This window comes from Pleurodeles waltl, chromosome 1_1, assembly GCF_031143425.1.
Source record: "Pleurodeles waltl isolate 20211129_DDA chromosome 1_1, aPleWal1.hap1.20221129, whole genome shotgun sequence".
In the NCBI taxonomy this organism is placed as follows: domain Eukaryota; kingdom Metazoa; phylum Chordata; class Amphibia; order Caudata; family Salamandridae; genus Pleurodeles; species Pleurodeles waltl.
The window spans coordinates 566,587,433-566,609,304 of NC_090436.1; the positions used below are offsets into that span (position 1 = coordinate 566,587,433).

Below are 21,872 nucleotides of genomic sequence, written 5' to 3' on the forward strand. Positions count from 1 at the left end.
GCTGCCTTGCTGTTGCCCTGCTGCCTTGCTGAACTCTTGTATGGCTGTGAAAGTGCTCTCCAAGGGCTTGGATAGAGCTTGCCTCCTGTTCCTTGAAGTCTCAGGACCAAAAAGACTTCTCTCTTTTACTTGGATGCTCCGTGCGCCGAAAATTTCGACGCACAGCTTGTTTCGCGGCGAGAAAAACGCCGCACTCCGACGCTGATAGACGCGACGCTCTTGGGACGATCGAAGATCCGACGCACGGCCTCGCAAGGACAACGCCGCCCGACCTCTAGAGGAGAAATCGACGCGACGCCTGCCGTGAGATCGTAATTTCAACGCGCAGCCCCGCAGATCGAAGTCTAGAGGAGAAATCTACGCAACGCCTGCCGTGAGATCGTAATTTCGACGCGCAGCCCCGCAGACCGACGCGCAGCCGGAGAACAAGCAGGAAAGTCCATGCACAGACCCGGGACATCTGGTAATCCCCGCAATCCACAGAAAGAGACTGTCCACGTGCCGGAAAACGACGCCGACTTCCCCGCGTGGAAAATAACGACGCAAGTCCGTGTGTGCTGGGGAGAAATCGACGCACACACCCTTTTTTATTCTAAAGACTTAAGACACTTTATATCACTGTCCTGTGATATTTCTACAATTTTCCATTGCAACTTTATTTTTTTTGACCTACAATTATCCTGATAAATATTATTATATATTTTTCTAAACACTGTGTGGTGTATTTTTGTGGCGCTATATGGTGGTATTGTATCATTTATTGCACAAATACTTTACACATTGCCTTCTAAGTTAAGCCTGACTGCTCGTGCCAAGCTACCAGAGGGTGGGCACAGGATAATCTTGGATTGTGTGTGACTTACCCTGACTAGAGTGAGGGCTTTTGCTTGGACAGGGGGTAACCTGACTGCCAACCAAAAACCCCATTTCTAACACTGTTGAAAACTGTGGCGCCGAGAAACGAAGACTTGGAGGGCAGGTCCTGCCGCAGTAACATTCGCATTGTGGGAGTTGCTGAGTCCACCGACACCGGACCCATGAGCACGTATGCCGAGCAACTACTAATTTACCTATTTGGCAGGAATTCCTTTGGCTCCACCTTCGCAGTGGAAAGGGTGCATCGTTCTGTAGCCCCGTCAGTAGCTCCCGGTGCTCCCCACACCCAATTATAGCCTGATTACTGAATTATCGGGACAGGGACACTGCTCTTTGGCTGGCTTGTGACAGAGCCCGTCTGCAGACACAGGGCATTACTTTATCATTGCACCCGTATTTCACTACCATGGTTTAAGAAGCCTGACGCAAATACGCTGATGTGAAAAATATCTACAACGCGCTGGACTGCGCTACGGCATGCTCTATTCAGCTTGGATGCACATTGAAATGAATGGCAAATGCCACATCTTTGACACTCCAGAAGAAGCATCGCATTTTTACCAGCAGCAGAAATTGGGACGTGCAGGATCGAGGGTCACTCTCTGAGAGGCCCCACTTGTCACTCCCCTGGGCCATCACTTGACATTCTTCCAGAATGAGATATGACACTTTACACACACATGCCATCTAACCATTGATTCATTAATACATTAATGTGGAGGTGGGTCCAGGGTGGGGGCCCACCCGGTCCCACCCGGTCCCACCCTTACATTTTCATGCTACTTGCGGAACATTGCACCAGTGTTGCTCAATGTTTCTCATAGGTGGACTTGCATTGATAGTTTCTCCTTTGATTTAAGTTTAATGAGACGATTGTTTCCCCCCCAATCCCCCCCCCTTCACGGACCGTTGCTGCCTTCTCAAGGTATACTCTGTGTTCTTGTTTCTTTACTTCTACGGGAATAGGGAATTGTACCGGATTTATTTTTTCTGGTGTGTTGGGGGAAGTGGAGGTGGAGGGCTGTTTTACTTGCAGTTCAGTATAGTGTTGTTGTGTTTACTTTTTATATTTATATTATCACACATGTTATTGCATGTCATGCTCTTCATTTGTTCTTTGCTGGCACAGCGCTGCACGTATGGCACGTCCCACCACGACTGTCCCGCTGTTGACATCACATATGCTATGTGGAAGATCAGAGGACTAAATAACCCCAGAAAGGGTAAACATATTTGAATGGGCATGGCATCAAACTTGCCTTTCTGCAAAAAACCCATCTAGCGCTCCGCACGACTTGCACTTCTGCCGCACAATGGTGAGGGAATCGCTGTTTCTCTCATTACATTTTGTACTCCATTGTTGGGGGGATGGGGACTATCAAATATTTCCAAGATCTTCTGATGCAGATGAGGTGCTTCCAGTCTGAACACATCCTATTAGGCGGCTACTTCAATCTCACCTGCCAACCACATTTGGACACGACAGGCTCCTCTGAAGCCACTAAACCTCGCTCTCCGAAGACATTACATACATTGTGAGACACCTTTCACCTCACTGATGCCTGCCATGCCCGTAACCCCTCCACTACCGTTTATACCTTTTACTCAAGTCCTCCTAATGTGTGGTCTCGAATTGATCACTGGTATGTAACTCTGCCCATGCTCCTCCAGATTTCAGAGATCTCCCACCTCCCCTGTACATTATCGGTCTACCCCCCAGTGATAGCTACCCTGTGCTTCCCGTCCCAGACCCCACCACTCTGTTCGTGGCACTTCCCTGATAACACACTGCGCAATAGTGTTTCACTCTGAACTGCGCGATGCCGTATCTGCGCTTTTTACTCTTAAAGCTGGCACTATTAAATCACACACTATTCTCTAGGAGGCCTTTAAAGCGTACCTAAGGAGAGTATACAGGGAGTGCAGAATTATTAGGCAAGTTGTATTTTTGAGGATTAATTTTACTATTGAACAACAACCATGTTCTCAATGAACCCAAAAAACTCATTAATATCAAAGCTGAATATTTTTGGAAGTAGTTTTTAGTTTGTTTTTAGTTTTAGCTATGTTAGGGGGATATCTGTGTGTGCAGGTGACTATTACTGTGCATAATTATTAGGCAACTTAACAAAAAACAAATATATACCCATTTCAATTATTTATTATTACCAGTGAAACCAATATAACATCTCAACATTCACAAATATACATTTCTGACATTCAAAAACAAAACAAAAACAAATCAGTGACCAATATAGCCACCTTTCTTTGCAAGGACACTCAAAAGCCTGCCATCCATGGATTCTGTCAGTGTTTTTATCTGTTCACCATCAACATTGCGTGCAGCAGCAACCACAGCCTCCCAGACACTGTTCAGAGAGGTGTACTGTTTTCCCTCCTTGTAAATCTCACATTTGATGATGGACCACAGGTTCTCAATGGGGTTCAGATCAGGTGAACAAGGAGGCCATGTCATTAGATTTCCTTCTTTTATACCCTTTCTTGCCAGCCACGCTGTGGAGTACTTGGACGCGTGTGATGGAGCATTGTCCTGCATGAGAATCATGTTTTTCTTGAAGGATGCAGACTTCTTCCTGTACCACTGCTTGAAGAAGGTGTCTTCCAGGAACTGGCAGTAGGACTGGGAGTTGAGCTTGACTCCATCCTCAACCCGAAAAGGCCCCACAAGCTCATCTTTGATGATACCAGCCCAAACCAGTACTCCACCTCCACCTTGCTGGCGTCTGAGTCGGATTGGAGCTCTCTGCCCTTTACCAATCCAGCCACGGGCCCATCCATCTGGCCCATCAAGACTCACTCTCATTTCATCAGTCCATAAAACCTTAGAAAAATCAGTCTTGAGATATTTCTTGGCCCAGTCTTGACGTTTCAGCTTGTGCGTCTTGTTCAGTGGTGGTCGTCTTTCAGCCTTTCTTACCTTGGCCATGTCTCTGAGTATTGCACACCTTGTGCTTTTGGGCACTCCAGTGATGTTGCAGCTCTGAAATATGGCCAAACTGGTGGCAAGTGGCATCGTGGCAGCTGCACGCTTGACTTTTCTCAGTTCATGGGCAGTTATTTTGCGCCTTGGTTTTTCCACACGCTTCTTGCGACCCTGTTGACTATTTTGAATGAAACGCTTGATTGTTCGATGATCACGCTTCAGAAGCTTTGCAATTTTAAGAGTGCTGCATCCCTCTGCAAGATATCTCACTATTTTTGACTTTTCTGAGCCTGTCAAGCCCTTCTTTTGACCCATTTTGCCAAAGGAAAGGAAGTTGCCTAATAATTATGCACACCTGATATAGGGTGTTGATGTCATTAGACCACACCCCTTCTCATTACAGAGATGCACATCACCTAATATGCTTAATTGGTAGTAGGCTTTCGAGCCTATACAGCTTGGAGTAAGACAACATGCATAAAGAGGATGATGTGGTCAAAATACTCATTTGCCTAATAATTCTGCACTCCCTGTACATTGCTAAGCATGCTGGGTGTAGGAAGCTGGCCTGGTGTGTGGTGAGTACCTATGGTATTATCACCTTATACCAGGAACAGGTATCCCCTTATTAGTGAAGTGTAGGCAGTGCCTAGAAGCCAGGCTCTCTAGAGTTAGCTGTGGATGAGCAGCCAGGACTTATCCAGGAGACATGCAAAGCTTATGCAATACCACTGTACTCAAACCGCACTTACACACGAAAGACCCACATGTTACAAAAATAAAGGTAGTTTATTTTAGTGACATAAAGACTATAATACTAGATAGGCAACTCTCCAGTAGGAGGTAAGTAAACACACTATATATGTACAGTAACAATCAGGAATAGGCATAAAAAAGCAATAGAAAACAGTAAAATGCTATAGGCAGTACTGAAGGCCTAGGTGGAACCAAACCATATACTAACAAAGTGGAATGCAAAGGTCGGGTCCCCACCCAAAGAAGTGGAATCAGTAGAGGGGAATCCCAAAGGTAAGTACTAGAGTGCCCCCAGCGACCAGGAGTAACAGGTAAGTTATTGGTTCTACCCAACCCAACCCACAGGATGTCAGAGAAGGATATTGCAACACACAGACAAGACTGCAAGAAACCAAAGGTGGATCCTGGAAGATCAAGACCTGGAAAAGAAGGGGACCAAGTCCAGTTCCAGATGGAGTGTCTGGTGGTGGCAGGGGCCACTATCCACCCGTCTGTGGATGCAGAAGCTGGTCGACGGTGAGACTAAGTCAGCAGTGCAGCACTGAAGCAGATGAAGACTGATGCAGTCGACGTCCCACGCAGGATTAAGGATTGAAGTCAGTCTTGGCAAAGTCAAATGTTGCGGTTAGAGGAAAAGTGGAGCTGCTGGGGACCAGCAAGGCCCAAGGAGGATTCAACCCACGGGGGGGTCAGGCGAACCTCAGCAGTGCAGATAGTCCAAGGAAGAAGAGGCAGACTCCACAAAAGACCCATAGGCAAAGAGCCCAGGAGTCTCAGAGGCCCAGGCAGCACACCTGAGGAGAGGCCCCATATTGCACGCAGAGGGCTGCATGTCGCAGGGAAGAGTGCTGGGGGCCAATACTACACGGAGATGCCAACAAGCCTTGGTAACTGCAAGAGACACTGCACACAGGGGTACTTGTCTGCATGGGAAGGTAAGGGCTTACCTTCACCAAAGTTGGTAGAGAGGATCAAAGGGACCACTCCCAATTACCACCCGTGATGCAGGATCCATGCAACTCAGGATCAGACTGCATCCACGCAGCCGGTCATCTTTGCAGTTGGGCCCTGCAGATGCAGGGTAGTGACTTCTTCACTCCTAGGGAGATTCCTTCTTGCTTCTTGTGTAGACTGAAGACTTGCCATCCTCAGAGGATGCACAGCCAGGAAAATGTTGCAGTTGCTGGAAGGAGCTGGAGAAACAATGTTGCAGAGCAGAGTCATCGCTGAGGCTGCAGATTGTAGGTTCCTGTTGAGTCCAGTTGCGGTTCCAGTGGCCAGAAGTTGAAGTAAACATTGAAGAGGATTCCTGCTGGGATCTTGCAGGTTGAATCTTAGGACCCATCCAAGAGGGAGAACCTAAATAGCCCAGGAAGGGGGATTGGTCACCTAGCCAGGTGACCACCTATCAGGAGAGGGCTCTGACATCACCCTCCTGACCTGGCCACTCAGATGCTCCCAGGGGCCTCGCCCACCTTGGATTCAAGATGGCAGAAACAAGGGACCATCTGAAGGAGCTCTGGGCACCACCCCGGAGGTGGTGATGTACAGGAGAGTTGTCACTCCCCTTTCCATTGTCCAGTTTTGTGCCAGAGCAGGGCTGGAGGTCCCTGAATCTGTGCAGACTGGTTTATGCAAGGAGGGCACCAAATGTGCCCTTCAAAGCACACCAGTGGCTTGGGGAGGCTCCCTTCCCAAGCCATGTAACGCCTATTTTTAAAGGGAGAGGGTGTTGCCTCCCTCTCCCAAAGGGAATCCATTGTTCTGCCTTCCTCGAATTGAGCTGTTCAAGAAGCAGGAGGGCAGAAAATCATCTGATGGGTGGCAGCCTGCCTGTAAAACTCCAGAAAACTGGCAGGAGCAATGCTGGGGGTCCTCTAAGGAGCACCCAGAGTGCATGGAATCATACAACCAATACTGGCAACAGTATTGGGGTATGATTCCGACATGTTTGATATCAAACATGCCCAGAGTTGGAGTTACCATTGTGTGTTGGACATAGGTAGTGACCTATGTCCAGCACATATGTAAAATGGCGTCCCCATGCTCACAAAGTCCAGGAAAATGGAGCTGGAGTTCGTGGGGGCACCTCTGCTAGTGCAGGGGTGCCATCACACACAGGTACCTGCATCCTGGTCTCTGGGCTCGGAGGGCCTACCATAGGGGTGACTTACAGTGACCTGGTGCAGTGACCTTTAGTGAAAAGGGTGCATGCACCCTTTCACACAGGCTGCAATGGCAGGCCTGCAGATACACTTTGCATGGGCTTCCCATGGGGGGGCCTTGGTGCCCCAATTCCCTGGGTACCATATACCAGGGACTTACAGGGGGGCACTAGTATGCCAAATGTGGGGTGTTTGTGGTCAAAGCACCCAAGTTTAAAGGGAGAGAGTACAGTCACTGGGGGTCCTGATTAACAGGATCCCAGTGAACACAGTCAAATGATACTGGCAACAGGCAAAAAGTGGGAGTAACCATGCCAAAAAGAGGGTACTTTCCCACTCTGAGGTGCTCCTCTCTATTGGGGGGACCTCATTAGATTAGAACGAGAGCTACCAATGCTAAATCGTCAATCCATGCTGATCCCAGCCTCCTCTTCCCACCACCCCCTCCCCTTCTCTCTCCCCCCCACCTCAAAATCCATCCCCCAGTCGGGGCCTCCTTGCTGCAAGACTTTTGGTAAGCTGCTGACGAGAAGTGCTGTACCTTGGCAGGTTTTGGGGGGGAAAGACCTGGCCACACCCTAGTCCAACTATTGCACCCTCCATATCAGTCATCCGTTGTCACCACCCTCCAGATGGACAGTGGGGACAAGGCTTCGGAATCACCTGTCATCCTCGCTACTTTCAGGGCATTTTACTAATCCTTATGTACAACTTGGACCAAGACGGCCCGACAAACTTGCAGCCTGATTGGCTGAAATTGCCATGGTTTGACTGGACACAGGCCAACAACAGTATTTGGCCTCTCCCACTACCACGGAGGAGGTGTCTCAGGCTGTCGACTTGCTTAGTGGTTTCAATGCCCCTGGAACCGATGGCGTTACAGATGCTTTCTATAAAGTGTATAATGATGTCCTTACTCCACACCTGCTTGAGATCTACGCTGAATCCCTCAATCAAGGTGCCCTTCATCCATGCGTGAAGCTGTGATTGCACTTCTCCTTAAACCTGGGAAACCACCTCAACATGGTGCCTCATATTGCCTGTTGTCCCTACTCAATCATGATACTAACATATTTGCCAAAATTGTCACTGCTACTGGACAGAAACCACTAGATACCAGTTTATTTCTTTTAATGTCAGTTACATGCAAGGGGAGCGGCCCCTTGGGCAAGAGCCACTCCCTAGGGGCGCAAATTATTTTTAGGCCTTTTCTGTCTCACCTGGGGGTAGAAACTGCTAGACACCAGGGATCGTTTATTTTTTTATTGTCTACATGTGGGGAGCGACTCCTTAGGCAAGGGCCGCTCCCCTGGGGGTCAAATTCTTTTTAGGCCATTTCTGCCCCCCTTAGGGGCAGATCAGCCTGTTTTAATTATGCCAATCTGCCCCCAAGGGGGCCAGAAACCACTAGTCACCAGGGATTTTTATTTTGCGCCAATTTCACGCAACGGTCGCTCCCCTGGGGGGACAAATTTATTTTAGGCCTTTTCTTTATTAGGCCGATTTGCCCCCGGTGGGGGGGCAGAAACCTCTTAGGCACCAGAGATTGGTGTGTGTGTATCTTGTTTGGGGGGCATCCTCTTGGGCAAGGGTCACTCCTCATGGCGGCACATTACTGTTGGCCCCCCCCCCCCAGGGAGCAGATCGTTCTATTTTTGGAAGGCCCATCTGCCTCCAAGGGGGGCAGAAGGCCCACCAGAGACCAGGGAAGATTTTTTTTTTTTTTTTTTTAAGAGGGCAGAGGTATGACCATACCCCCACCCCAAATAAATAGGGCCAAAGTTGTTCTGCCCACTGCTGGGCAGATGGGGCAGTTACCCCTGATTCACTCCCTGGGGGGGCAGAAAACCTACTAGATGCCAGGTAATTAAAAAGAAACAATATTGTGGGTTGGTAACTACCAACCAGTATGGGCATGGGTATGCCCCCACCCCAACTGAAGGGGGTAACAGTCTTTCAGCTCTCCCCCCACTCACTAAAACATCTTATCCCACGGCAAGCAAGAAGACATCTGATTATTTTGTGTTTTGCTTTTACATTTGGGCCATGAGAGCTTGTCTAACTCTCAAAATTGTCCCACTTGGAATGGTGAGGGCTACACTTTTCGGACTTTGGGACGCTGCCATGTAGAAAAATCCTCAAGACCTAGACACATCTGAAAACTAAACATCTGGGTGAGTTCAGGGTGGTGTGCTTTACATGCACCCCGCACCATTTTCTTACCCACAATGTCCTGCAAACCTCCAGCTTTGCTGGAAATCACACATTTTTCCCACATTTTTGTGTTGGAACCTTCCGAAAACTGCAGGAATCCACAAAATTCCTACCACCCAGCATTGTCTCTTCTATACTGAATTCTGCACCACTAGTCAGCCTAAAAACGTTTTTTTTTTTTTTTCAAACTGCCCTTTTGGACCCGCTTTGGTTTCCCCTCAGTTTCGACATGTTTTTGACTCTTCCCTGTCACAGGCACTTGGCCTACCTACACAAGTGAGGTGTCATTTTTACCGGGAGACTGAGGGGAACGTTGCGTGGTAGGAAATCTGTCCCTGTGCAGTGACCCCACGTAGAAATGTGGGAAAAATATGATTTTATTTTTAGCTAAATTTGAAGTTTGCTGAGGATTCTGGGTAAGAAAACACTGGGGGATCCACACAAGTCACACCTCCCTGGACTTCCTCAGTGTCTAGTTTTTAGAAATGTTTGGGTTTGATAGGTTTCCCTATATGGCTGCTGAGCCCAGGACCAAAAACGCAGCTCCCCCCATTGCAAAAACAGGTAGTTTTGTATTTGATAATTTTGATGTATCCACATAGTGTTTTGGGGCATTTCCTTTTGTGGGCACTAGGCCTACCCACACAAAGGAAGGTACCATTTTTATCAGTAGACTTGGGGGAACTCTGGGTGGAAAAAAAAATTGTGGCTCTTCTCAGATTCCAGAACTTTCTGTCACCAAAATGTGAAGAAAGTGTTTTTTTTGCCAAATTTTGAGGTTTGCAAAGGATTCTGGGTAACAGAACATGGTGAGAGCCCAAGAAGTCACCCTATCCTGGATTCCCCTAAGTGCCTAGTTTTAAAAAATGCACAGGATTGGTAGGTTTCCCTAGGTGCCGGCTGAGCTAGAGGCCAAAATCCAGAGCTAGACACTTTGTAAAAAAAACACATCAGATTTCAATGTAAAAATTTGATGTGACGCTGTTGCGGGCATTAGGCCTGCCTATGCAAGTGAGGTACAGTTTTTATTGGGAGACTTGGGGGAACACAGAATAGAAGAACAAGTGTTAGTGCCCCTTTTCTTTAGCTACATTTTTAACATAGAAATGTAAGTGTGTGTAAAAAAATAAATAAATAAATAATTCTATTTGAGAAATGCACTGTAATTCACATGCTTGTATGGGGGTCATGGAATTCCGAGATGTGCAAATAACCACTGCTTCTCAATACCTTATCCTGTACCATTATGGAAATACAAAGGTTTCCTTGATACCTATTTTTCACTCTTTACATTTCAGCAAATTAATTGCTGTATACCCGGTGTAGAATGTAAACCTATTGCAAGGTGCAGCTCATTTAATGGCTCTGGCTACCTAGGGTTCTTGATGAACCCACAAGCCTTATGTATCCCTGCAACCAGGAAAGTCTAGCAGACATAACAGTATATTGCTTTCAAAAATCTGACATCGCAGGAAAAAGAAACCGAGTAAAACGTGGAGAGAAATGGCTGTTTCTTTTCACCTCAATTTCAATAGTTTTTTTTATTTTAGCTGTTATTTTCTGTAGGAAAACCTTGTAGAATCTACACAAATGACCCCTTGGTGAATTCAGAATGTTCTCTACTTCTAAGTAATGTTTAGCTTTCTGGGATCCAGCATTTGGTTTCACACCCATTTCTGTCACTTACTGGAAGGAGGCTAAAAGCACACAAAATAGTAAAAATGTGGTATGTCCCAGTAAAGTGCCAAAATTGTGTTGAATGGGGTTTTCTGATTCAAGTCTGCCTGTTCCTGAAAGCTGGAAAGATAGTGATTTTAGCACCGCAAATCCTTTGTTGATGCCATTTTCAGGGAAAAAAACACAAGCCTTCTTTTGCAGCCCTTTTCCCCCAGTTTGTTTGTAAAAACAAAGTTTTTGCTGTTTTTTGGCTAATTTCTTGGTCTCCTCCAGGGGAACCCACAAACTCTGGGTACCTCTAGTATCCCTAGGATGGTGGAAAAAAGGATGCAAATTTGGCATGGGTAGCTTATGTGGACAAAAATGTTTTGAGGGCCTAAGAGCGAACTGCCCCAAATAGCCAAAAAAAAGGCTTGCCACCTGAGGGGGGGGGGGGAAAGGCGTGGTAGTGAACGGTTAAAAGAAGAATGGACATCAGAGAATGATTGAAGAAAAGAGGAACACTCACCCGATGCCCCAAGGCCAGCATGCACGGCTGCGACAGGAATAGAAACAGGAGGAAATGAGGGGGTGAGGAACTTAAATTAAAAAAAAAAAAAAACAGGAACAAAGAAAGAAAGGGGACTAGCGTGCTAGGTCAGTATCGAGGGCAAAACCTTCTGTTAGGGCTGGAATGAGGAGGACGCCATGATGGGGCAATTTAACCTCAGTGTGGTTCACTCAAAGCTAGTCGCTCTGACTTCCAAGACTTTAATATTTAGTCACTTTCCTTTCGGCCTTACTATGCCTCTGTATTTTCATGAAACTCCCAGCTTTGGTATAATGTACTCTGGTGTTTAAATTATTTTCATTTATAAAGTATAGTACTGTAATGGATGGCAATGTTTATGATAGATTAAAAATGTGACAGGTTATGTGTAAATAGTGATTTATAACTGATGGACTGCAAGCTTTTCCTGTACTACGTCAGGTTTAAGTTGTACTCAACACCATTTTGTGTGACATGGTGAGGCATGGAACTTAAGCTTGGTCATTGCTTTGACAAAGTGATCTGAACGCTAGCAGTGGAATAGGACACTACCATCCACAGTTGCAATCTAATGTTTTGCCCAGATATTGACCAAGTTTGAAAAAGAGTTTGCACTTTTGATGTGCCTTAAAGTATAAATTCTAGTTTTTTTGCAACCTTTAAAGATAGATTCTTCATCAGGTGTCTCATTTCCCATGAACTTAGCAGCAGTTGTAACAGAACTGGTGGGTCTTACACAGCAGTCTTATAAGTGCATTAATAAAGCATTGGAAGTTTGATCCATAGTGCAGTGGGGACCGAGTCAGTGTGCATGGAGGCATTATCATATGTGTGGCTAAAAAGAACAAAATACTTTGTAGCTAATTTGTTGTTTTTTTCACCTTCAGGAAACTGTATCCAAATTAAGAGACTCCTTAAATGAAAATTGAAATGCATTTCAAACCAATGGAAAATGACACAATTTTACATTATTAAACCTCTGTTGGTATCATTGAATCCTGGTTGGTGTGGTGCGGGATAGTGAGTTGTGTATGTTTAGCGCCACGGGGTCCCAGGCTGACAGAAAGCACTATAAGTATATGATTATTTTAAACTTTCGTTACACACAGTATTATATAGACTGCCACAAAATGTGCAAAAATGTTTAGGTTTAAAATAAAAAAAAATGCTTCCAAAATATCGATTTTGGTAATAGGCAGCCTGTATCTAGTCTAAACTTTTTTTCCATAACTGTTCATTAAAAGCATAAATTCCACAACTCAACTAACACCCTAAAAATACCGCTCTAGTAAAATGCATCACAAATCTTAGTGATTCAATCACTTAAAGCCAGTACTGCTTCCAAGTAGCCTTTACATTTCCGTAATAACTAGTTACACATATATGTCTTTCAAGCAGCAGGCACCCTCGCAAAAAGGCGTGTTTTCTGTTTAGCTGTCTGTTCCTCCCTCTGCTTCATATAGCTTGAGACTCTTTCTCTTCCACTTCACCTGCAGCATCTTAGCTGCTTGAATTAACCACCTCAGACAGTTGTCTTTTAATAAAAAGTATAAGATGATCTATTTTTTTTTTTTTTTTTTTTAAGTACAGGCACACCATGATCCACAGGTCCTGCCCACTTCGATCTTTGGTTTTGAATGATCTGTGTGGAGGTCCAGTTGTTTTTGTTATATCTAAAATTGAAAGCCCATGGAGCGAGCGTCTACCTGCTCTTTTTCTGAGGCTGCCCACGATTCTTATAATTTTGAGCACATTTTAAGTATGTAGGTGATAGTGGGAAATGCCTCCATAGATAATTTTAGAATAGTTGTGTTAGAATTGGCTTGCATATTAAATTTAAGATTCTAAACTTTATGAACTCTTTGTTTTGTTGGGGTCTGTTTTATTGTTCTGATTTAAATGTGGCGATTCTAGTGTAAACATGTTGGCTTTGTGGCTGAGTCATTGCACTCACACATACCGTCGACTTATCTTTTTAACCTTACCAATAGACACCAATATTAAATGTGTACTAACACTGGTTGTCTGCTAGGTATTTTTAATTCAACTGGATCCCATTATTATCTAGAAAACTTTATCTAAGAACTCCCTCTGGATTAGTTTAGTTCACCATGAGGTTGAGTCCACCCTGGTGGTACTGTTCTACTAGGGTGGGGATAGGTGGACTACGATGAAGCATGACCCTATTAGGTGTGTGAGACCATCTATTCATTAAGGAGAAATCTCCCCCATAGCTTCCAACACAACAGTCCCAAATAGAGACCCAAAACATTGACAGGATCACAACCAAAGTTGTTGTGACTCATAAAGTGATCTCATCTCCTCCACACCTTTTGTGTATATCGTCCTGATTTTGGGAGGACGTGTGGAGGTTTTACCTCTCATCTCTCTTTTTGTGTAAAGTGATCTCAGGACTTCTTTATTTATATAGTCCCCCTTTTCTCGACCTTAGTCAGGTACTCCGAAAGAAGAAGTGAAGGATGCAACAGATAACTCAGCAAATTCTAAGGACTAGTGCAAGACTCTTAACCAATCCAAAATAAGGAATTCTTAACCAATAAAAATATACGTCAGCCCAGATGGCAAGAGATTACACGCACATGCATGTGCGTACACAAGTTCATAAGCTCACTCACTGAATGGCACCACATGTCTGAAGTGACTGGGTCACAGTGCTATGGTCAATTCTAAGCATGTATTATGCAACACAAATAAAATATAACTAAGGAAACAAAAACTATAGTGTGGATGGGTTACTTCTTAGTTTAGGCATTTTGAATAAACTAGGAAAGGCAGGTACATGCATAAAATATCCCTGCACAGTTATGTTCTGTTTGATGAAATATCTTCATTCATGAATGGTAGCAAGTGGCTTTATGATTGGCTAATAGCTTTAATTTTGAAATTGTGCACCCCGAGTATATGTATTGCACTTATTGTTGCTTTATTTGTGAACCATAGTGTCTTCCTGATAGGGTGACACCTGACAGTAGCACTTGAAGTGCACATGTTCATGTGTTCTGGTAAAATTCCTTTGGTAGGTGCTGTGTTTATAGTGAAAGCTGTTATATCCTGGGCGGTCTATTTAAAAGTCCTTAAGCTCATTGAAGAACATCTTGTACATTAAAAGGATTGTCTCCGCTTTAATATTATATAATATAGTTAATGGAGTAGATGTGTTGTGTAATGCAAAAAGTAAGTCTTTTATTGAGCTTGTGTGATCAGTCATGTTGGGCAGACTCTAGCACTTAAGTGCCCTGTCTTCATATACAAGCAATTTTCCCATTCTTTTTTCCTCTTAAGGTTTACACAGTTGGTCCAGATTACGCCCATGCAGAAGCTCGGAAGTCCCCTGCTCTTGATGGCAAAGTTGAACGGGACAGTGAAGGAAAGGAAGTCCGGTATCCAGTGATCCTGAATGCCAGAGAGAAACTAATTGCTTGGAAAGTGTGCCTTGCTTTTAAGGTAAATTGTTAGTGCAGGAAATTATGCTTGTGATTGTAAAGTAGTGTGGGATAGCCTGGTGTTAACATTAACAACTCAAAAGTATTATATTCTACTTCCTTATGTTCCTACACGATTGTTGGAAACACGAACAAAGAGAGGGTTGTAAAATCCCCCGTAGAATATGTTTAGTGACTGTGATCAGTCTGTTTCTGTTGGTATGTGTACTCTTTAAGAGTGACCTACTGCAACCCTATATCCTTCACTTGCCTTTTTAAGGGCACTTATTACTTCACAACTCAGGTCACCATTGTCTGTTTGTATGCGTGACACTTCATGGGATTCCAGGTGTGAATACCTGCTTCTTTGGTAAACCAATTTCACTAAATCCGACTGTGAACACAGTAATAAATATATTTTTGTTTTTTCCACACACCTTAAATAAGAAATACTTTATCAAACAATACATTAGACATATAGGATCCGCGTACTGAGAGAATGTTTTTTTCAGTTAACTCTTTACCTTAAGCAGGACACAGATGCTTGTGATTATATTTCAGCAGTACACTTTTTGAAATAGTGACCACAATTGGTTGAATGTATTTGTAGTATCCCTCATTTTGAATGCTACGTTTGCGTTTACTCCCTACTTATTCATGTTTCCTGCCTATAACGAAATGGTAAATAGAGCTGTACAAAGTCTAACTATTAACCTTCTTGCAGTTGCTTCCCTGGTAAGTGAACTGTCTATGTGACACAGTGAAAGCTGAACTGACTTTCTTATATTACCTGCAAAAATCAAAACCATTTGAGCTAGTCAGTAGCTTTGGCTGAACCGTTCTTATCGTGGCACTAACATTTTTCCAAAAACAAGACAGTGAATCACAGCTTGTAGCAAATGTCCTGTATACCTAATAACATTTCTGCAACTACAGACTATCATACCTTGTCTTCGGTCTCTCCAGGTATTTTGTTAAAGCAGATCAGCCCTTCTCTAAATCCTCGAATGGTAAAGCCCTATTCTGCAAGCGTTTGATTTTTTTTTTTTTTTAACAATGGGTCTTCTTTCAAACTTTGGACACAGATCATTCACACTATTTAGTTTGCTTTTTAAAAAACCCTTTATTGGAACATAATGTTGCTACTTTGTCAAAAACAGGGTTCCATTTCAGTTCTGATGATTTGTATTACTTTGTCAGGCAGTCAGTCTGCTGTGGTCCGCAGGAAAGGGTGTTGCTGCTTACGTTGGAATAAATCTACATATTGATCTTTAGTTGTGTACTCGTCATTCCAGTGGCAAAGCAGAACACACTCTTATTTTAACTTGCAAAGTGCCTCATTCCGTTTTTCTATTCTTTTTACAGCTTTATTAACTCATCATGAATATACTATGGAACAGTATTTTGCTTGGCTTGGTTACACTTTAAGGGTTCACCCTAATGCATGCTTCAAGTAGTATGGGCTTGTGCCAGAATGCCACAGAAACTTTGACTGAAGGCTGAATACCCATTTTGATATTTTGTGTTTAGTATAACAACTTTAGCAATTGAGTTTGTTGAAGGGTCTTCTGTTTTTAAACAACTTAATTTTTCTTCACTCTTAGATCTAAACCGTAATGCCATTGCCACCTGTCTGGGGTTCTGCTGCTTTATAACGATTTTGAAAATTAAATAGTTTTATCCATCTGATCCCAACAAGCATGTAATTTTTCATATTGCTTCGGTTATGCTTTTTCTTAAAAGGGAGGAACTAACAGTGATCATTGAAATCTGCTTAAATTTTAAGACAATAGGCCCTTATTGCAACCTTGGTGTTTCTTTTTTTTTTCTTTTTTACAACACTGCTAAAGCTGCAGTGCTTTGGCAGTCCACCACGCCAAAAGGACGCTGCACGCCGTATTATGACCTGTAATACGGCGAGGCGGGAGTCCTGATAGCGGGCGCTGCTGGCGGTGCAAGCGCCTCATCAACGGACGAGGTAAGTGATCGTCTGACAGGGATAGGGGGGGCTGTGTGAGTGTCGTGAATGCAGGGGAGGTTGGTGCGTGTATGTTGGTGAATGCGGATGAATGGGGTGAATGCGTGCAGTGCCGAAGGGGGGGCATGAATGGATGCATGCGCTGGAGGGAGGAGTAAATACTTGCATGTCAGTGGTGTTTGTGTATGTATGTCAGTGTGAATGGGTGTGTATGTCACGTATGCGTGGGTGATTAGGGATGTGTTTGTGTGTAGAAGTGTGTAAGTGCATGCGTGCAGGTATGTGGAAATGCATGTGAGTGTATCCTGACGACAGGAATGCTTATTCCTGTTGCCAGGATGCAAGACCGCCAGCTTTTTCTGGTGGTGTGACTGTCAGAAAATTGCTGGCGGTCTCCCGCGTCGGTATTAGAGCATCCGCCATACTGAAGGTGTTCACTTCCAGCCCGGAGGACCACGGAAAAGCAGCGGGACGGGCAGAGTATTAGCGGCTTGGCTTCGGCCAAACCTCTGAACTCATAATTTGGTGCTCTCGAGACAGCAACTGCAGCCCATCGTCATTTTCATTGAATTTACTGCACAGTGACAGTAGTAGCATTGTTTGTTGTTTGTCTTCTGTTTTGACTGGTCCAACATTGGTTTTAAATTGGATCATGCACCTCTCAAGTATAAATTCCAAGATATTTTATATTTTCTTATCCTAAACTAAAATCAGAAAACTAGTTTACTATTAAGGCGGCATCTGTTGATTCTTATTATATATAGCTCTTCCTGCATTCATGTTTTACCCTGTTAGATGATTTTCCCATTGCTCTATGGTTTTGTCTTATTTTGGAATATATATTTTATTATAATTAAGTTTTATTGATTTTTGCAATTGAACCAAAGGAGACACAGTCCATATCTTGCACACAAACATTGTTAAGTTACAGTAATCAAATACGTGTTAGGCATACTTAATTGGGAACAGATGTGATTGGTCTAACACAGTTCTATTGAGTAACTGCATTGCAATGTCACAGGATTTGTCCCAATCATTTCCCCTACACTCGGCCATGTTTCTTGGGGAAAGCTCTAGCCTCTTGGGGCAACCTCTAGCCTCGCATACCACTTTCTCTTGTTGAGAGCACAGGTCCACGCCTCTGCGGCATTGAGTTATGGTGGGGGGAGAAGGAGCCTTCCAGTGAGCTGCAACAACTCGTTTAGCTACTCCTAAAAAATACTTTTTGGCTCTAGTACCATCCGTTCCCTTTTGGTCTTTCAGTATGATCACCAGGAGGTATAAGGGAACCTCCCAACCCAGGTCTCTGTGAGTTCTGCAGTTATGGTGGACCAGTAATGCTGGACCCGGAGACACATCCAACCCACGTGGTAAAAATTAGCTGGGGTGGCGTTGCATTGGGGCAGCCCAGTTCAGAAAGAAGGCCCGCCCTATGTAGCTTCTGTGTTGTTAGATAAGCCCTGTGTAAATCATAGAGTTGAATCAGCCGCAACAAGAGGAGTTAGTAAGTGTTTTGGGTGCCATTAAAGGATCTCTCCAGTCCTCTTCCTCAATGGGACCAATCCAGTTTTCATAATGGATTCTAAGCTGGAATAAAATGCCTGGAGTATTTGTAATACTTTATAATAATTCCGAAATGGAAATATGGAATGCGGTTTGAACAAACAAAATTTGAAATGTTCTACAAATATGCTTTGTTAGTAAGCAGTGCTCCTGTGGACCACTGTCTGTGCCTAAAAAATGTTTTTAAAACATTTATTAACAGGAAAGGGTCCCTTTCAGACACTTTCCCATTTGTAAATGGCGGCTCAATGTGTGACTCCGCAATCATCTCGCTCGAGACGTAGGTCCCTTAATCAGTTGCAGAGCCCCAGATCTTTGTCGCACTCTAAGTCGTCGGGCCCCTCTGGTAAGCCCCACCGAAAGAAGAAGAGAAAGAAGTCGAAAAGGTCTTCCACTTTACCCAGTCCATCAAAGTCATCCAATGAGACGAGGGGGAGAACATAGTCTTTTGAAGCTTGGCTCTGCAGTTGAGCCCGCACTTGGGCCGGGTCTTTGCCTCTCCAAGTTTCCAGGAGCTGGAGTGACCCCTGCACAACTCTGACTTTTATGAGGCCATGCATCTAATCTTTCAGCGGCCCGGTCACTCCAGTGCACCCTGGGGGTCCCACAGGTTCAGAAGTGGCAACTACTGGGTCTTCGCTGACATCTGTGCCCCCGCCACCAGTGGGGCCCCTTGTATCAGCTGATACATAAGGACCAGTGCTGGAAATACCCTCTCGACCTTCCCTGGTACCGGTCCCTATGTCGATGTTACCAGCAGCGCCATCCCCATTCTCATTCCTGACTCCGACATGGAGCTGGAGGGACTTTGCCCAATGTCGACTCCTCCTCTGACTGGGACCATGCCTCCTAGGTCGAATTCCGAACTCTATTCCTATGGGCTTGGACTCGGGAGGAGTAAGAGTGGTCGCTGGACCCTGAAAAATACCAGCCCCTAGATCCCAACTTCGTCTGGTGTGTGGACTTGGTGGACGTGAGCGGACGGTATACTTCTCCAGATACTGGCATTGTCTTTGCTTCCTATCGTGGCTATGGAGGAGGGAGCTTAAATCACATGAGAGAGGAGGAGGTCAGGCTAGCATATGTCCCCCTGGAGCATATACTTAGTACAAAAAAGTATGGCAGCTCTAGGTGTAATGCTGATTACTGCATTCCTAATGTAAGGTCAGTAAACGGTGGTTCACCTGACCTTATTACAGAATTCCTGTGCAGGTGAAAGAGGGGAAAAGAAAAAAGAAAAGTCATACCTAACACACATAATAGTGTCATGCTTCATATTTGAAATAGGATCTCCATGTGGCAGTGGTTTGCACTCTGTCCAAGTAGGGACCCTCATTCTAGTCAGGGTAAAGGAGTCACACACTTAAGATAACCTCGGCTCACCCCCTTGGTAGCTTGATACGAGCAGTCAGGCACTCAGAGGCAATGTGGAAAGTAATATGTCTTACTTATTAAATGCACTGCACCCTGCCCATGGGGCTGCCTTGGGCCTACCCTAGGGGTGACGTAAATGTAATAAGGGGGTTGATTTGGGCCTGGCAAGTGGGTGCACTTTGCCAGGTCAAACTGGCAGTATAAAACTGCCCACACAGACACTGCTGTGGGAGGTGTGAGACATGTTGACAGGGCTACTCGTGTGGGTGGCACAATCAGTGCTGCAGCCCACTAGTAGCATTTGACTTACAGGCCCAACGCTCACAGGGTGCACTATACTAGGGACTCACTCTTACATCAAATATGCCAATCATAGATAAACATATCACCTATACCATTTAGACAGAGAGCACTTGCACTTTAGCACTGGTGAGCAGTGGTAAAGTGCCCAGAGTCCTAAAGCCAGCAAAAACAATATTGAGCCCAGGATCAAAAACAGGAGGTTAGAAGCCAAAATATTTGTGGATAAGCCTGCAAAAAGGGCCATTTCCAATACTTCATCATCGGCAACATCTCCCCACCTGGTGGGCCAATGCCACCTATGGGATCCAGATCAAAAAAATACCCTACTGCTCCCTGGTGCAACACCTTCATTAAATGAGACAGTAGATAGGATTAAAAACAACGGGTGGGTTATTGAGAGATAGGACTCAAACAATTTCTCTCAAAAAAGAGCACTTTGTACAGTCAATATTTTTTAATGTATGCGTGCATGCAGATCAGGTGGTTCCAGTTCTGGCCATCTGCAGGCAGCAACGTGGGCCTCGTTGCACACGTTCACAAAGTACTACTTCCAGGACAATCAGGGCCCTAGGGATGGGCGCTTTGCCTGTTCGGTCGTGTAGGCCATTTTGGTCTAAAATCTGTCTCACAGACCCACTTCTGGGGAGGTATTACTTTGGTATCTATTCAGAGGTAAGGAATTAGCGGCTAGAAGTCTCTATCAGATGAACAAGTTACTTACCTTATCTTTTAGAGACTCTTATCTTGCTGCAGATTCCTTACTGACTCACCTGTCTTCCCTGCTCTGCGAGCAGATTCTAGGGTTAGGGTGTTCACTTTTCAGGGCCATAGTGTTTCACACTAGTGGTCAGCGTTCTTTGTGGCTCTACGCTCCTAGCATGGACAATGTCACGTGGAGCTGATCAACGCCACCTACCGGCATACAGGGATACTGCTTACAAAACGTTTCTGGATTCAGTCCGACACCTGAGGAAAATTCAAAGGTAAGGAATCTACAGCTAGATAGTCTCTCGTTACAGGAGGTAAGTAACTTGTTGTTTGCACTAGGATGTTGGTCACAAAACATTATTGCATACCATAAGGAAGGCATATCCTTTTCAAATACCGATTAACAATGGTTTCCTAAATCCATTTAGTGTTCAGAAAACCTATTCCATTTTGTTTATTGGGTGTTTCACTTTTTGAAAGAGTTTTCACAAACTCTCTGACTTACTGAATTAGAGGGTTTGTGAATGCTAAAACAGTTAGAACATGAGTTATTCTGTACTTGATTTAATCTGATAGTTTCTTCACGCCCATTAATTGTTTAAACTGGAAAAGATATATTTTGAAAGTATTGCAGAGTAAGTGGTAAAACTAATGGGATCTTTGAGTTTCTTGTGGCACCACAATGAAACGGATTGTTCTTGGGAATTAAATATAACGCGACAACCACACACCTTTCAAGCTTCCCAAGAGGTAGCGTTCTCTTTCATTTATATTGAACTATTACTGCTGTCACCACTCGTAATTTAGTTCAAGTTTTTAGTAAAGTTGTAGCTTTTTATTCGGCATTCTTGTTCTTGTATGACAGGACAGATCGATACAGTATCATCAAAAGTGTATTATTTAAATGTTGTTACTTACTGGCCGCCTAAAAAAAAAATCTACTTTAAAAAATATTGCATATTGCAAAAATATTGCATAAAAGCCCCATTCAGTGCACCTGACGATCTGAAACTGAATTGCAACCTTTTCTTGTTTAACAATAACATTTGTTTTGTGCCAACAGCAAACTGTTTGTGGTTTTGATTTATTACGAGCGAGTGGACAGTCCTATGTCTGCGATGTAAATGGATTCAGCTTTGTCAAAAACTCCATGAAATACTACGATGACTGCGCAAAAATACTTGGGTGAGAATCACTGTCTTGTCATAGGAACGGAAAGTAAATTTGTACTGCTACATATTGCTTTATGAACTAAGATATACACCATGGCCTGACGAATTCTGATTTAAGTATTTATACAAATATTATTTGTATAAATGCACATTTTTATTTTAGCTGGAGC

General features: G+C 44.2%; 1 protein-coding gene across 1 annotated transcript in view; it reads left to right on the plus strand.

Moving 5' to 3' along the window:
• Window positions 1-21,872, plus strand: part of PPIP5K2 (diphosphoinositol pentakisphosphate kinase 2) — a 1,112,711-nt gene that overhangs the window by 164,542 nt on the left and 926,297 nt on the right. The window contains exons 8-9 of the mRNA XM_069226183.1: window positions 14,465-14,626; window positions 21,594-21,715. Of these exons, the coding sequence (XP_069082284.1) occupies window positions 14,465-14,626; window positions 21,594-21,715 (284 nt within the window). The remainder of the gene's footprint in view (window positions 1-14,464; window positions 14,627-21,593; window positions 21,716-21,872) is intronic.